Genomic DNA, 17,384 nt, shown 5'->3' on the forward strand with positions numbered 1-17,384 from the left:
GATTGCTCGAGAGAGTGGGGGGAGTGGGGGAGATGGGGAGAGAGTGTGTGGGGGAGAGAGAGTGGAGGGGGGAGGGGAGAGAGTAGTGGGGGAAGGGGAGAGAGAGTGGGGGAGGGGAGAGAGAGTGGATGTGGGGGAGGGGGGAGAGAGAGTGGGGGAGGGGGAGGAGAGAGTGGAGGGGGGAGGGGAGAGAGAGTGTGGGGGAGGGGGAAGAGAGAGTGGGGGGAGGGGGAGAGAGTGGTGGGGAGGGGAGAGAGAGTGGGGGGAGAGAGTGTGGGGGAGGGGAGAGAGAGTGGGGGAGGGGAGAGAGAGAGTGGGGGGAGGGGGAGAGAGAGTGGGGGAGGGGGAGAGAGAGTGGGGAGGGGAGAGAGAGTGTGAGGGGGGAGGGAGAGAGAGTGGGGGAGGGGAGAGAGAGTGTGGGGAGGGAGAGAGTGGGGGAGGGGAGAGAGAGTGGGGGAGGGGAGAGAGAGTGGGGGGAGGGGAGAGAGAGTGGGGGGGGAGGGGAGAGAGAGTGGGGGAGGGGAGAGAGAGTGTGGGGGAGGGGAGAGAGTGTGGGGGAGGGGAGAGAGAGTGTGGGGGAGGGAGGAGAGAGTGGGGGAGGGGGAGGGAGAGAGAGTGGGGGAGGGGAGAGAGAGTGTGGGGGGAGGGGAGAGAGTGTGGGGGAGGGGAGAGAGAGTGTGTGGGGAGAGAGTGTGGGGGAGGGGGAGAGAGAGTGGAGGGGGGAGGGGAGAGAGAGTGGGGGAGGGGAGAGAGAGTGGAGGGGGGAGGGGAGAGAGAGTGGTGGAGGGGAGAGAGAGTGTGGGGAGGGAGAGAGTGTGGGGGAGGGGAGAGAGAGTGGGGGGGAGGGGAGAGAGAGTGGGAGGGGGGAGGGGAGAGAGAGTGGGGGGAGGGGGAGAGAGAGTGGGGGGAGGGGAGAGAGAGTGGAGGGGGGATGGGGAGAGAGAGTGTGGGGGAGGGGAGAGAGAGTGGGGGAGAGAGTGGGGAGGGGAGAGAGTGTGGGGGAGGGGAGAGAGGTGTGGGGGGAGAGAGAGTGTGGGGAGTGGGGAGGGGAGAGAGAGTGTGGGGGAGAGAGTGTGGGGGGAGGGGAGAGAGAGTGGAGGGGGGAGGGGAGAGAGTGTGGGGGAGGGGAGAGAGTGTGGGGGAGGGGAGAGAGGAGTGGGGAGGGGAGGGGAGAGAGAGTGGAGGGGGGAGGGGAGGAGGGGAGAGAGAGTAGGATGGGGGAGGGGCGGAGAGTGAGAGAGGGAGAGTCGAGAGTGGGGGGGAGGGGGAGAGAGAGTGGGGGAGGGGAGAGAGAGGAGGGGAGGAGGAGGGAGAGAGAGAGTGTGGGGGGGAGGGGAGGAGAGAGTGTGGGGAGAGAGGGGGGAGGGAGGAGGAGAGTGGAGGGGAGGGAGAGAGAGTGTGGGGGAGGGGAGAGAGATGTGGGGGAGGGAGAGAGAGTGGGGGAGGGGAGAGAGAGTGGGGGGGAGGGGTGAGAGAGTGTGAGGGGAGAGAGTGTGGGAGGAGAGAGAGTGGGGGAGGGGAGAGAGTGTGGGGGGGGGAGGAGAGGAGGGGAGAGAGTGTGGGGGGAGGGGAGAGAGAGTGTGGGGGAGAGAGTGTGGGGGAGGGGAGAGTGTGTGGGGGGAGGGGAGAGTGTGTGGGGGGAGGGGAGAGAGTGTGTGGGGGGAGGGGAGAGTGTGTGGGGAGGGGAGAGAGAGAGTTGGGGGAGGGGAGAGTGTGTGGGGGAGGGGAGAGTGTGTGGGGGGAGGGGAGAGTGTGTGGGGAGGGAGAGAGGTGAGAGTGTGTGGGGGGAGGGGAGAGGTTGTGTGGGGGGAGGGTGAGAGTGTGTGGGGGAGGGGAGAGAGAGTTGGGGGAGGGGAGAGTGTGTGGGGGGAGGGGAAGTGTGTGTGTGGGGGGGAGGGGGAGAGTGTGTGGAGAGGTGTGGGAGGGGAGAGTGTGGGGGAGGGGGTTAAGGTAGGCGTGGTTAAAGCAGCAGTTAGCTGTACCTAGCAGACCAGCCACCTCATACGCCTTCTTCTGTTCTATGGTCTCATAATTCAGGGCTTCAAAGAAGATGTCCAAAACCAGGATGTTATCCCTGTGACCACAGGAAGAAATAACAACACTATAGTCTATGCAACTCTGCACTAAACACACAAATTCTTTGTTTGTATTTGTCAGAACAGAGGTGCGTCTGCAGAGAGATGTCTGCCCTGGGCTGCTTTAACTAAGTCTGCTTCCTGAGAGACTGTCTGTGCATGTGTGAGTGAGTGACACTGAACACTACAGCCCAAATCTCAGCCCAAGCACATGGGGGAATATAATGTCTACAACAACAACAATAACAGCAACAACAACAACAACAACACCACACACACACACACACACACACACACACACACACACACACACACACACACACACACAAACACACACTTGTGCACACAATAAATAATAACATTAAACACTGTGAGCTTGTCTGGCTGTCAGCTGAAGGACTGAGCTCATCACACACGTCTCGTCTGCATGTCCAGTCCCACAGCAGCGCGTCCTCGTCCTGATTACAGCAAAGCTCACTAGTGAAATGGGACCATCCCCCTGGCCCGAGACAATTAACCGGGAGTGTATGATAGACGGCCTGTCATCTCAGCTAGCACAGCACTGACAGCACATGGACCAGCAGTGTGAGCATGTCTTCATTAATGGAACTAACCTTCACACATCAGTGAAGACTACATATTTAGGCTGTAAACTGCTGCTGTTCTAAAATGAGCACCTCAAGTGGGTGTGGTGAAACACGTCAGTAATGTTATCTCCCACGTGTCATGCACGTGCACACTGACTCTTGTGTATCTTCACACGTTTAAACTCAATTACTGCTTTGTGCCTTTCATCTGTACTTCAAAGATATGTTGACCTCACGTGATGCACTGCTCTGATCTGTTGACTTCACGTGATGTACTTCTCTGATCTGTTGACCTCACGTGATGTACTACTCTGATCTGTTGACTTCACGTGATGTACTTCTCTGATCTGTTGGACTCACGTGATGTACTTCTCTGATCTGTTGACCTCACGTGATGTACTTCTCTGATCTGTTGGACTCACGTGATGTACTTCTCTGATCTGTTGACCTCACCTGATGCACTTCTCTGATCTGTTGAACTCACGTGATGTACTTCTCGGATCTGTTGAACTCACGTGATGTACTTCTCTGATCTGTTGGACTCACGTGATGTACTTCTCTGATCTGTTGAACTCACGTGATGTACTTCTCTGATCTGTTGAACTCACGTGATGTACTTCTCTGATCTGTTGGACTCACGTGATGTACTTCTCTGATCTGTTGACCTCACGTGATGTACTTCTCTGATCTGTTGGACTCACGTGATGTACTTCTCTGATCTGTTGAACTCACGTGATGTACTTCTCTGATCTGTTGGACTCACGTGATGTACTTCTCTGATCTGTTGAACTCACGTGATGTACTTCTCTGATCTGTTGATCTCACGTGATGTACTTCTCTGATCTGTTGAACTCACGTGATGTACTTCTCTGATCTGTTGATCTCACGTGATGTACTTCTCTGATCTGTTGATCTCACGTGATGTACTTCTCTGATCTGTTGGACTCACGTGATGTACTTCTCTGATCTCTCGACCTCACGTGATGTACTTCTCTGATCTGTTGAACTCACGTGATGTACTTCTCTGATCTGTTGAACTCACGTGATGTACTTCTCTGATCTGTTGAACTCACGTGATGTATTTCTCTGATCTGTTGGACTCACGTGATGTACTTCTCTGATCTGTTGATCTCACATGATGTATTTCTCTGATCTGTTGAACTCACGTGATGTACTTCTCTGATCTGTTGAACTCACGTGATGTACTTCTCTGATTTGTTGAACTCACGTGATGTATTTCTCTGATCTGTTGGACTCACGTGATGTATTTCTCTGATCTGTTGGACTCACGTGATGTACTTCTCTGATCTGTTGGACTCACGTGATGTACTTCTCTGATCTGTTGATCTCACGTGATGTACTTCTCTGATCTGTTGAACTCACGTGATGTACTTCTCTGATCTGTTGGACTCACGTGATGTACTTCTCTGATCTGTTGGACTCACGTGATGTACTTCTCTGATCTGTTGAACTTCTTCTCCAGGTAGCGAGCCGATGTCTTGCTGGGGATCTTGACCATGGACAGCTCCTTGTTGTAGCGCGTCATGTTGCAGGGGTTCCTGCAGACACAACTACCGCTTTCCACCGCAGAAAGGGTGGCTGACGTGAGACGATGATGGGAGAAAACCGAGGAAGATGAGGAGTAAACCAGGGATGAGGAGAGAGAGAGAGAGAGAGAGAGAGAGAGAGAGAGAGAGAGAGAGAGAGAGAGAGAGAGAGAGAGATGGAGAGAGAGAGAGAGTTGAGGAGATGGCAGTATAATACACAGCAGGAATGAAGCATGTGTTTGTCAGAATGTCACGGCAGCAGATAGCACGCAACAGGGGCGCCTGCAGAGGGTTGCCGCGGGCGACAGATGTGCAACAGTGAATGACAATAAGCAAATACAGAGCACACACACACACACACACACGCATACACGCACGCACACACACACACTCACACACACACACACACACACACACACACACACACACACACGCACAGACACACACACACACGCACGCACACACACACATGCACGCACGCACGCGCACGCACACACACACACACACACACACAAACGTGCGCACACATGCACAGACACACACACACACGCACGCACGCACACACAGACACATGCACGCGCACACATACGCGCACATACACACATACACGCTGTCCACCTCTGACCATCTTGGGAAACTAAAATCATGATATGTGTTGATTGTTGCCTCTGCTGATATATCTATATCTGTGATGCTGTGCTGCACTCCGGTCTTAAATGACAAACATGTTACTGAGTTTGTGCAACTTTAGTTTTTTGACTGGAATTCATCGATATCGTCAGATTTACGCCTCAGCTGACATTTGGATTTCATGCACACTGAGACAAGTGATTTGACATCAAAGACACCAAAAGGGCTCTTTGTAAGTTTCATTCAGCTTAAAATCTGAGCTGAACGTGATCGAGCAGCTACATCTGTATTTCAACACATTGCTTTTTCTGAATAATGCATGGTCCTCTTTTCATCAGAGAAGATAAAGGAAACAGTGGCTTCAGTAGAGATGTGTGTGCCTGCAGGAAGCAGGAATCCTTCACGTGTAGACGTGCTGCTCCTCCATCTCTAATCACGCACGGTTCGTGAAACCTCACCATCTTTTGGAGTGACATCTGAAGTGTGTTTCCCCCGATCTCTAACCTCCTGCACCACGTCATTCTCTGTCTGTTTCTGTCTGACTGTCTCTCTTTCTGTCTGTCTTCCTGCGTTCCTTTCATCTCCACTGGTGCCGTCTCCCCCGGTCTCTCACACCTGCTCCAGGGTTCATCCTCTACTCTCATCACCTCCTCTCAGCTCATATAGTACGACGACGTTTTACAAATGGATGCACCACGTTTAACCCTTAAAACCCCCTAAAAGCTGAACAGCCACTGAGGGTGAGGACGTGTGGACACTACGGTCAATATCTGCACATAACGCCCTGACTCCTCCCTCTCTAGCTGCAACGCCCTGACTCCTCCCTCTCTAGCTGCAACGCCCTGACTCCTCCCTCTCTAGCTGCAACGCCCTGACTCCTCCCTCTCTAGCTGCCACGCCATGACTCCTCCCTCTCTAGCTGCCACGCCATGACTCCTCCCTCTCTAGGTGCAACGCCCTGACTCCTCCCTCTCTAGCTGCAATGCCCTGACTCCTCCCTCTCTAGCTGCAACGCCATGACTCCTCCCTCTCTAGCTGCCACGCCATGACTCCTCCCTCTCTAGCTGCAACGCCCTGACTCCTCCCTCTCTAGCTGCCACGCCATGACTCCTCCCTCTCTAGGTGCAACGCCCTGACTCCTCCCTCTCTAGCTGCAACGCCCTGACTCCTCCCTCTCTAGCTGCAACGCCCTGACTCCTCCCTCTCTAGCTGCCACACCATGACTCCTCCCTCTCTAGGTGCAACGCCCTGACTCCTCCCTCTCTAGCTGCCACGCCATGACTCCTCCCTCTCTAGGTGCAACGCCCTGACTCCTCCCTCTCTAGGTGCAATGCCCTGACTCCTCCCTCTCTAGCTGCCACGCCCTGACTCCTCCCTCTCTAGCTGCAACGCCCTGACTCCTCCCTCTCTAGGTGCAACGCCCTGACTCCTCCCTCTCTAGCTGCCACGCCCTGACTCCTCCCTCTCTAGCTGCAACGCCCTGACTCCTCCCTCTCTAGGTGCAACGCCCTGACTCCTCCCTCTCTAGCTGCCACGCCCTGACTCCTCCCTCTCTAGGTGCAACGCCCTGACTCCTCCCTCTCTAGCTGCCACGCCCTGACTCCTCCCTCTCTAGCTGCCACGCCCTGACTCCTCCCTCTCTAGCTGCTCTGCTGTGCTCACAAGTCTCCAGTAGGAGGCGACAGGAGTGCAGAGCAGGATCATCACTCATCACTGTTCCTCTTTGACGCAGAAGCAGCTGTTGCCCAGCAGGCATGTCTGCTCACAAACTGCCTGTGTGATTTCTATCAGCAGGATCTCACGCCCACACCGGGACTGACACGCCCACACCGGGACTGACACGCCCACACTGGGACTGACACGCCCACAGCGGGACTGAGACGACTACACTGGGACTGACGCCTCCACACTGGGACTGACACGCCCCCACACTGGGACCGACACGCCCCCACACTGGAACTGAGACGACTACACTGGGACTGACACGCCCACAGCGGGACTGACACACCCACAGCGGGACTGACACGCCCCCACACTGGGACCGCCACGCCGCCCACCACTTTCCCTGGTGTGGCAGGTATTAAAGCTCTGCTAAGCCACTTTAGGTATCTTGAGCTCTCTCTATCTCTCTATCTGCCTGATCGCCTCTCTCTTCCTCTCTCTCTCTCTCTCTCTCTCTCTCACCACCTCTCTTCCTCTCCCTCTTCCCTCTGTCTTCCTTTCTCATTCTCTCACTGTATCTCTTCTCTCTCTCTCACTCTCTTTAGAACAGAAGGACAAGCACAGTGATGACTTGGGCTGAATAACTGATCACACTTTACAAGTGCAACTCACACCTAATTTGAATTTCCTCGTTAGTAGGAGATAATTAGTCAGCGCACAGCAGAGCCAACAGGCTCATTTGAATAAGTGGATTTTGTAGATTACATGACTCAAAGAATTGCAAAAAATATATAATTGCTGATAACCTCTGGCTACTGAACACAAGATATAAAAATATAAACCCTCTCTCAAACACAAATGTATACACCACACCTACGTGCTCTACAATACTAACGAAGCTGTCTTTAGCCTGCTGACCAATCAGGTGGCGGGAGAGTGGAAGGACGTTAAAGTCTGCATGAAGAGACCCATCTGTGTAGTGATAATACACACACTAGTGATCACTAGGGGGCTGTGGTGCAGCCCGGCGCCTGGGGAGCACGTTGGGGTTAAGTGCATTGCTCAAGGGCACTTCAGTTATGACCTCAGGCCCTGGGAGTTGAACCCATGATCCTCCAGTCACAAGACCGGTTGTGTGTGTATGTGTGCGTGTGTGTGTGTGTGTGTGTGTGTGTGTGTGTGTGTGTGTGTGTGTGTGTGTGTGTGTGTGTGTGTGTGTGTGTGTGCTGAAGAATGTATATTATAATAATAGCATAATGTGTATAGGTGTGTGTGTGTAGTTTTGTGTAACACTCACCGAGGGCGGGTTCAGCACAGTCCTTATACTGCTCAGGAGTGCAGTACGGAGAGTCTCCTGAGGAGGGCGCAATGTAGTGGAAAGAGACATAGTCAGAGATGACTTAGACCCATGAGCAGGGCAGTACAAACCCCCTCATCTCCCTGTTCAGCTGAACCCATCATTTAAACTGAGTTCTGATTCTTTGTGTTTTAATCACAGGGCATCTGCTGTTCTGTTTATTCTATCTTTCTCTCCTCCGTCCAGGCCGTGTCCTGAGGAACACTCAACCTCAGATCAGTTCTGTCTCATTACAGCTTTTACAGAGTTACGGTTTTCCGTTTCTTTAGCGTGTTCTTTTTGTCATGCGGGCGTGTGTGAAACACAGGAAGCTCTTTCCCGTTCTGTGCTTGTACTGTAAGTAGAGCGGTGTTTGGCTGTCTCCTGTCAGTGTGGCTTACTCCAAAGAGAATGAAAGAAATAACGAACACATAAAATCAGTGGGTCTACCAGACGAGGTAGCAGCTAATTACCAATTAAGAATGAGTTAATTATTGAATGCTGAACATCAGCCCAATTAGATGGGTACATTAGTTGAGAGAGAGAGAGAGAGATAATAATCATTCATTACTAGGAAGGATTCAAAATAGCTAGAGATTCATGCTGACTGCATAATTACTGAGATCACACACAGGAGGGCTTGATGTCAGCATGATGGGTGTGGATTGGCTGGATGGGGTCATGGGGAGGAGTCCTGGAGGGCAGTGGGAGGGGCCAGGGTACCTGGCATGTAGACCATCCTGCAGTTGCAGTTCTCTACGATGTAGCGCGTCTCACAGTCGATGCGGCACGCTGTCACACTGTACACCTGAAAGAAGCCTGAATCTAGGGCCTGCGAGACACACTCACCCCACGGAGGGGGCAGGTAGGTCAGCTGTGAGGAGAGAAAGACAGAGAGAGACACAGAGAGGTAGAAAGAGAGACAGAGACAGAGGAAGGCAGAGAGAGGTAGAGAGAAGTAGAGAGAGAGCACTTTAGCGGGGCGATATGTATCTGCCTGCGACAACATCACCTTCACTTTTAATATCTTCAGGTTCAGGTTAATCATAATTAGAATTGTTCATATTTTTAATTGATGCATTCATTTTGTTGTACGATAACACTACTTTGGCAATACTGTAACTGGATATGGGTATGCCAGTAAAGCTTATTGAATTGAACTGAGGCAGAAAGAGAGAGAGAGGGAGAGAGAGGAAGATCATATCTATGTAATGTTTATATTCCTGTGTTTCTTGCAAGATGCAACAATGAATTGGCAACAGTGAATCTTATTACATTCATGCCAGTAAAGCAATGTTGAACTAAACAGTGTGTGTGCATGTGTGTGTGTGAGAGAGAGAGAGAGAGAGAGAGAGCGAGAGAGAGAGAGAGAGAGAGAGAGAGAGAGCGAGAGAGAGAGAGAGAGAGAGAAATGAAAGATTGAGTGAGTGAGAGATAAAAAAAAACCTGACAGATAAATGGAGAGAAAAAAGTACTTGCACACACACACACAAACACAAGCACACACTCACACACATACACAAGCACGCACACACACAGGTATCCTGTTGACAAGCAAGCAAAGAATTGTCAAATTCAGGATTATGTTTAGTGAAAATGCACTTTAAAAACAGGAATTCGACCATATTGAACACGGACAAAAAGGCTCTGTTGCACCTCTCTGTGCCAGAGCCACACACACACACACACACACACAATCTATCAACTCTCATGTCAGTTTTGTGGCACAGTAACAAGCAGGTGCTCCAGTGACCAGACGTCTGTGTAGGTGACACACGTCTGTGGAGAAGTCTGAACCAGACGGGCACTCTTGGAATCCCTAACGAGCTTGTTCTGCTTGGGGCACACGCAGACACAACGCACAGATGAAGGTCATGACCTCCTTATACAGCCACACAGAGAGAGAGGACAAGAGGGAGGTGGGGGGGGGGGCATGGGGGGCAGGGAGGGAGAGAGAGAGGGGGAGAGGGAGGGAGAGAAAGGGCAGGAAGGGAACGTGAAAGAGTTTATAATGGAGAAATAGAAGGCGGGTAATAAGTCTACAAAGGAATGAGCAGGTGTAGTGTAAGACGGGACCATCTGCACAATAACGCCACGCAGCCCTCTCTGCCTCTCCCACTTGCTCCTGAGCATACATCACCCACTTCTCCCTGCCGTCCTGCTTCATTTGGCCTCATTAGGAGGCATCGTGGGTACTGTAGTGCTTTGGACAAACACCCAGCCAAAACTCTGTGCCAGACCTGGCTGAGATGAGCACAGAGAACAGACTGGTACCACGTGCTGTGGCTCCAGCAACAGTGTGTCTTTCAGCCAAAGATTAAAGAAGCTAAATTAACCCCATCCTTGATCAGAGCGCTGTATCTGCAGGCTAAACGAAACTCGTCCGCAGTGACAGAGATCGAATCAAAGCTCCGTGGGCTGGAGAAGGTTATCTCCCCGAGCAGCATTGTGGAGAACAGTGGCCTGGTGCCCATGGGGGGGGGGGGGGGGGGGCAGCTCTGGGCCAGATGCCCTCAAACGCCCTCCAAGCCATGACATTACGACAAGCGCTGCTACAGTAGTACGAGTGTGAGAAGCCCTGTCTCTTCACCGGGGTCACATGTGCTGGACTCACATGACCTTCAGGATGTAGGAGTGATCCTGTGGGGGATGCAAGTTCTGGTGTCCATAAAACCATGGCGGGGGGGGGGGGGTATATCAGTGTGCTTGTGTGGCATGTTTAGGTAAGGTTCCAACAGGGTAAGAGTTCCATCACTCACTGAGAAGGTTTGTAAGTTGTGGGTGCGGGGGGGGTGCGGGGGGGGGGGGGGGGTATAAAGGGAGGGGGTTGTGGGTGCAGGGGGGTATAAAGGGAGAGGGTTGTGGGTGCAGGGGGGTATAAAGGGAGAGGGTTGTGGGCACAAGGTCTCTTCTTTTGGCTCTTGGGCTCCTCAGCTTCTTCCTGGCATAATTGAGGCAGCCTGTACCAGTCGGTATTTCTGTTCCCATTAGGTATTATCCTTGTTACTTTAATCTAGAATGGTTATGTTCATGTTTTATATTTTGTTGGATATTGAATAAATCTGGTTAATTGTGTGGCCACCGTCTTCCTTGGTTATAGATAGTGGACCAGATGAGCTCATTATTAGTATCAGGTAAAGATAAATCAATGCTAACACCAATTCCCTCTAAAGTATCCCATCTGCTGTGCATGTTTATGATAAACCTCTGACAAAGCAGATATCGTTTATAGCAAGGAACTTTATAAAGTTGGTTAGGTATATTCTATAACCTGCACTGAGCTATTTGAGAAGTGAGTTCCTTTAGATTCTTACCAACTATAATTTTTTCTATAGTTTTTTTTGCAAAATTTTAAACACAGTTTTTAACATAAGACACAACATTCAAAACTGAAAACCATGTGTTTCCTTTAGAAAACACTGCCACCTCAGAACAGAAAGAGACCATCATCAATATGGTCAGAGCAAACAACTGTAAAGGTTTCCAACAACTACAACAGCACATCATTACTGACGATGTCACCATCAGAAACATCCGATTTGTTGCGCTTCACCTTCCCCAAACTCTCCATTGCTGTAGAGTTATTTTTGGCATGGAGGTGGTCGCCAACCCCCCCAGTGCAAATACATTCAGCAGGTGATGGAGGAAGCTTGAGGTTATTTTGTCTTTCTTTGGTGTTGTTCATGTGTTTACAGTATATACAGCATGTGGTGCTGTAGAGTTCATGCAAAAACCTTCCCCTTGTTTACTTTATGGTGTAAATGTACTGAATATGCAGAAATAACCTGTATATTTGTGAATATTCTTGTATATGTGAGTACTCTGACAGACCTTCACAGCAGACTACACACTGACCACTCAAACATATGGTAGTAGTGTTTTCCATTTGTCACTTCAGTGTGTAGGCACATATGTTTGTGTGTAGCATTTAGATGCAAAAATATGGTTTTGGCAAGAGTTGCAAGAGTTTTGGTTGAAGTGTGTGCTTTTTCCAAAAGTGTGAGATGTTTTGCCTGTTGTGTGTGTAGCATTGGCTGCTGTGTGTTAAATTTCGACAAAAGAGCCATAGGTTCAGAAATTGGGTCTTAGCGTCTGCAAAAAAAGTTTTATGGACATCAATCCTTCTTATGCACCTTCTTATTTCCATCCTTAGTTATAGACAAGCAGGTAGGGTGGTTAAATATCATAACAAAAACCCCTACAAGGAACTGGTGACCTTTTGGGAATACATCTAAATAAATGAACACATGACTTCATTAGCAAGTTTCGGTTTGTTTGATGACAGTGATGTAAAATAAGAGAAAGCACAAGGTTTCCATTGAAAACCCAACCTCCAAACCCAACCTTCAAACCCAACCTTCAAACCCAACCTCCAAACCCAACCTCCAAACCCAACCTCCAAACCCAACCTCCAAACCCAACCTCCAAACCCAACCTCCAAATCCAACCTCCAAACCCAACCTCCAAACCCAACCTGCAAACCTCTAATGAGTTCACATGGAGCTGACTCGTGGTGTGTCAGTCAGACACGTCTGATCAACTAGCATCGCATGACCTGGTCCACATGCAGATTTAGATCAGACTGTTAGACTGTTTAATATCAGACCTCACGCCCTTTACATTGACCTTCCTGTCTACCATGCTGGTGTGTGTATGTGTGTGTGTTTGTGTGTGTGTATATGCGTGCATGTTTTTGTGTGTGTGTGTGTGTGTGTTTGTGTGTGTGTGTGTGGGAAGGTGATCTCCAAACATGCTGATTATGGAGGACTGCCTGTATTTTCTGTCATCAGGGATGAGATGATTAGATGATTATTGCTTCTGCAGCAATAATCAACGGTCCTGTCTCCACACTGGCTAATGGAACCAGCAGAGCACACACACAAACCGCCCAGCACACACAGACCACCACACAGACGGTTCACCCTCTGAACACAGACGGTCCACCCAGATGGTTCACCCTCTGAACACAGACGGTCCACCCAGACGGTTCACCCTCTGAACACAGACGGTCCACCCAGATGGTTCACCCTCTGAACACAGACACCACACAGACGGTTCACCCTCTGAACACAGACGGTCCACCCAGACGGTTCACCCTCTGAACACAGACACCACACAGACGGTTCACCCTCTGAACACAGACGGTTCACCCTCTGAACACAGACGGTCCACCCAGACGGTTCACCCTCTGAACACAGACACCACACAGACGGTTCACCCTCTGAACACAGACGGTTCACCCTCTGAACACAGACGGTCCACCCAGACGGTTCACCCTCTGAACACAGACGGTCCACCCAGACGGTTCACCCTCTGAACACAGACGGTCCACCCAGATGGTTCACCCTCTGAACACAGACACCACACAGACGGTTCACCCTCTGAACACAGACGGTCCACCCAGACGGTTCACCCTCTGAACACAGACACCACACAGACGGTTCACCCTCTGAACACAGACGGTCCACCCAGACGGTTCACCCTCTGAACACAGACACCACCCAGACGGTTCACCCTCTGAACACAGACGGTTCGTGAAACAGGGAGCAGGTGCTTTGGTTCCTCTTTCTGAGGTTAGTGTTTGATGTGCATTACACATCACACATACAGGGGATCAAAAGGACACCCAAATATTTCTAAGCAAATGTAAAACACACCCCTTTATGATTTCTACACACACATTTGCTACACATGAATGGTGTGTGAATATGTGTGAATATGAGTTTGAATAGGCACTGTAGACTGCCAGCACTGACACACAGACAGAACCTCCACTAGCTGCATCACTAGCAACTGCTGAAGAAATAATCCTGAGTGGCATGGGGGTGGGGCTAGGAAAGGGGGTGGAGTCAAAAATGAAACATCACTATAGGAAATTTTGAACATCTTGAATATTGTTTGATCTCTGAAAATCTCTGAAAATTAGCAACACTAACTGTACGAGCTCAGCTTCAACAGCGAACCCCATCTCTCCCTATTGGCTAAGTTATGGGCTGCAGAGAGCCAATCAGAGGCTGTCAGTCAAACTCTCGCTGCCTCTGAGACCACAGCTCTCCCCCTAAATGAATACGGATCGCTGCACCCCAGACGGAATTGTGATGGAGCCTGGACCAATCTACCAATCTACCAATCCTTCTTTCTCCTCTCTCTCAGGCCCAACTCTCCCCATCACTCTCTCTGTGTGGGGGTTCAGCAGGACAGCATCCAGACGCCTGTCCTCTCCCTGCCCAGGACAACATCCAGACATCCGTTCTCTCAGCACTACAGTACAACTTTCTGTTCTTTCTTTCTCCCATTCTTTCTTTTTCAAACCACAATCAAACTCCTCTCCATGTAATCCACCAGTAATTGGCATTATTCATAATCATAATTTTTTTTTAAGTCAAAACAATAAAAAGCATTCTGAGCTGAAACATCATTAACATCACAGCTTGACCTGCCAGACCATCAAACCCTTAGTACAATCTATAGGCCTCAGTGTCCTGGGCTGGAAAATACAGACTGATCCAAGCATTTGAAACCACATCTTTCTATGGACTTAGTGCTCCTCTGGTTGGAGGGAAGCACCATCAGAATGACTGCAAACATACTTCTGTGTGATTAACCACACAGTTTGAAGTCTGACCGAAAATTCCCAGAAGTTATTCTGGGAACTCATTCTGGGAAATTGCTCTATCAGAGTGACTGACTATGCTTCTGTGTGATTAAACACACACTCCCAACTTTCTGACAGAAAATTCCCAGAACTTCCTGAACTTATTCTGGGAACTCATTATCAGAACTCAGACTTATGTTCAGATCTTAATGTGTGAAACCTGCAGCACGAACCCTCCAGTGTGAATTAGTTATAATGAACTCACTGGACTCCAGGGACAGGCTACAGTAATCACACAGGCAGGGAGGTAAACACACAGACAGGGAGGTAATCACACAGGCAGGGAGGTAATCACACGGGCAGGGAGGTAATCACACGGGCAGGGAGGTAACCACACAGACAGGGAGGTAATCACACAGACAGTGAGGTAATCACACAGACAGGGAGGTAATCACACATGCAGGGAGGTAACCACACAGACAGGGAGGTAATCACACAGACAGGGAGGTAATCACATGGGCAGGGAGGTAATCACACAGACAGGGAGGTAATCACACAGACAGGGAGGTAATCACATGGGCAGGGAGGTAATCACACAGACAGGGAGGTAATCACATGGGCAGGGAGGTAATCACATGGGCAGGGAGGTAATCACATGGGCAGGGAGGTAATCACATGGGCAGGGAGGTAATCACATGGGCAGGGAGGTAATCACACAGACAGGGAGGTAATCACACAAACAGGGAGGTAATCACACAGACAGGGAGGTAATCACACGGGCAGGGAGGTAATCACACAGACAGGGAGGTAATCACACAGACAGAGAGGTAATCACACAGACAGGGAGGTAATCACACAGACAGGGAGGTAATCACATGGGCAGGGAGGTAATCACATGGGCAGGGAGGTAATCACATGGGCAGGGAGGTAATCACACAGGCAGGGAGGTAATCACACAGACAGAGAGGTAATCACACAGACAGGGAGGTAATCACACAGACAGGGAGGTAATCACATGGGCAGGGAGGTAATCACACAGACAGGGAGGTAATCACACAGACAGGGAGGTAATCACATGGGCAGGGAGGTAATCACATGGGCAGGGAGGGAATCACATAGGTAATCATATAGTAATGACACTGCAATGCTACTTGCAGTTCTGAGTCATACTAGGAGGACGTAATAATAATAATATTATAACTGAACATCTGGAACATGTAAACAACAGTAAACAAGTCAACAAAGACATTACTGACAAGGAAAACAAACTTGTTACTGACAAAGAACTAGTGTGAAGATCTTTAGGTCCTTTGGTTTGTGCAGTATGAATGATTTGGCAATGACTTGCATGCAGAAGGTTACGTGGAAGCTGTTCTGAGCACTCTGCCATGAAGGATTCACTTCCAGGTCACAGGCTGATGGACTCTCAACTCTCCTCATATTATCATAAGCAGTCCAGTCACGCACACACAGCCCAGTTGAGGCTTTACTAAGGTCATCCAGCTGGCTCTGTGTCAGACAAGGCAGGGAGATAAAAAACTCCATCCCAGCTCCAACAGGGGCGGAGGAAGGGGGAGCTACAAGAGTGACACCCATGGCTGGTCCTGGGGATGGGCTCTGGATGTCCATGCAGACCAATAGCTGATTCGTGACAGATTTTGTCATTGTCACAGAGAACATGATGTCCCCTTCCCCTCAAAAAGAATAATACCGTAATCCTGAGGGGTTGGACATACTCTAACATCTCAGTTCCATGCTGTCACATGCCAGCCACCTACCACAGCAAGGCCTGACTTGGACAACAGTAACTGTGGACTACAGTAACTAAGGACAACCACTGTCAGTAAGCTGCTTTGGGCCAGCCTTGAGCTGTTATTTTGCTGCGTAATCTTAATCCCAGAGATCCTAGAAAATCGCTCCGAGATTACAGTGTGAGTCTTACCCTAGAGATTACAGCATGACTCTAACCCTACATATTACAGCATGACTCTAACCCTACAGATTACAGCATGACTATAATCCTAGAATACATTTACATTTAGCAGACGCTCTTATCCAGAGCGACTTACAAAGTGCCTTGCACTTTGAATAGAGGTTGCTGTAGAGCCGAGTGGCTAAAAATGACATTATTCAGCATTTATTGATAATGTTTATTATAATCTTAAATTGTTCAGTGTTTGACTTCAGCAGATGGGCCCATGGATGAAATCAAATCCATGCCTTTCAAATACATAACTATCAAATAGTTCTGGCTAAGTGATCATTTGACAAACTAATGATTGGTTCAATTGGCTCTTTAAACCCCACCCTAACCCTAATCCTAATCCTAACCCTAATCCTAACCCTAGAGTTGATTAAAAACTGACTCTCAGTGACCATGGAAGGTGATAGCAGAAATAAAATGTAAAAGAATTTACTGACATCTAAAACATCTAAAATGTTCAGGTAATTGTTTAATACGTGTTGTTTATCACTTGGTGGGTAAAACATAAGGTGATAATTCGCAGCATTCTGTCTGCCACCTACAGACAGAGAGCTGGCTTCAGACGTGGGCTGATCTTTACAGGAGGAGAGCTGGCTTGAAACGCGGGGTGATATATACAGATAGAGAGCTGATTTGAGACGTGAGATGATCTTTAGACATAGAGCTGACTTGAAATGGGGGCTGATCTTTGAGGTCAACAGATGGATGACCTGAAGAGTTCACAGAGGAAATGCAACACAGGCCGTGCTGGGTGTTATATCTGGTCAAACTTGCTTTCTTATTGTTCTGTTTGGTCTCTAAACCCAACCCTATGCCTAACCGTAACCCTGACCCTGACCCTTGACCCTATCCCTAGAGAGATTGGGTTAAGAGGTGTTAAACCATGAGTAAAGTGGGAAACAGTACCTATGACAATAATGCAGTGTAAACAGTCTGGTTCTGAGGCCAGAGAAAGCCCAGCTCACACA

At 49.7% G+C, this 17,384-nt stretch overlaps 1 protein-coding gene across 3 annotated transcripts in view; it reads right to left on the minus strand.

Annotated features, from left to right (window-relative positions):
• The window catches only part of asic2 (acid-sensing (proton-gated) ion channel 2), a 332,386-nt gene that overhangs the window by 5,633 nt on the left and 309,369 nt on the right, over positions 1-17,384 (minus strand). For all 3 annotated transcript variants that reach the window (XM_076995766.1, XM_076995763.1, XM_076995756.1), the window contains exons 5-8: positions 8,561-8,711; positions 7,799-7,855; positions 4,108-4,261; positions 1,983-2,074 (exon numbers count right to left, since the gene is read on the minus strand). In XM_076995766.1, coding sequence (XP_076851881.1) covers positions 1,983-2,074; positions 4,108-4,261; positions 7,799-7,855; positions 8,561-8,711 — 454 coding nt within the window. The remainder of the gene's footprint in view (positions 1-1,982; positions 2,075-4,107; positions 4,262-7,798; positions 7,856-8,560; positions 8,712-17,384) is intronic.

This window comes from Brachyhypopomus gauderio, chromosome 2 (genome assembly GCF_052324685.1).
Source record: "Brachyhypopomus gauderio isolate BG-103 chromosome 2, BGAUD_0.2, whole genome shotgun sequence".
Classification (NCBI taxonomy): Eukaryota; Metazoa; Chordata; class Actinopteri; order Gymnotiformes; family Hypopomidae; genus Brachyhypopomus; species Brachyhypopomus gauderio.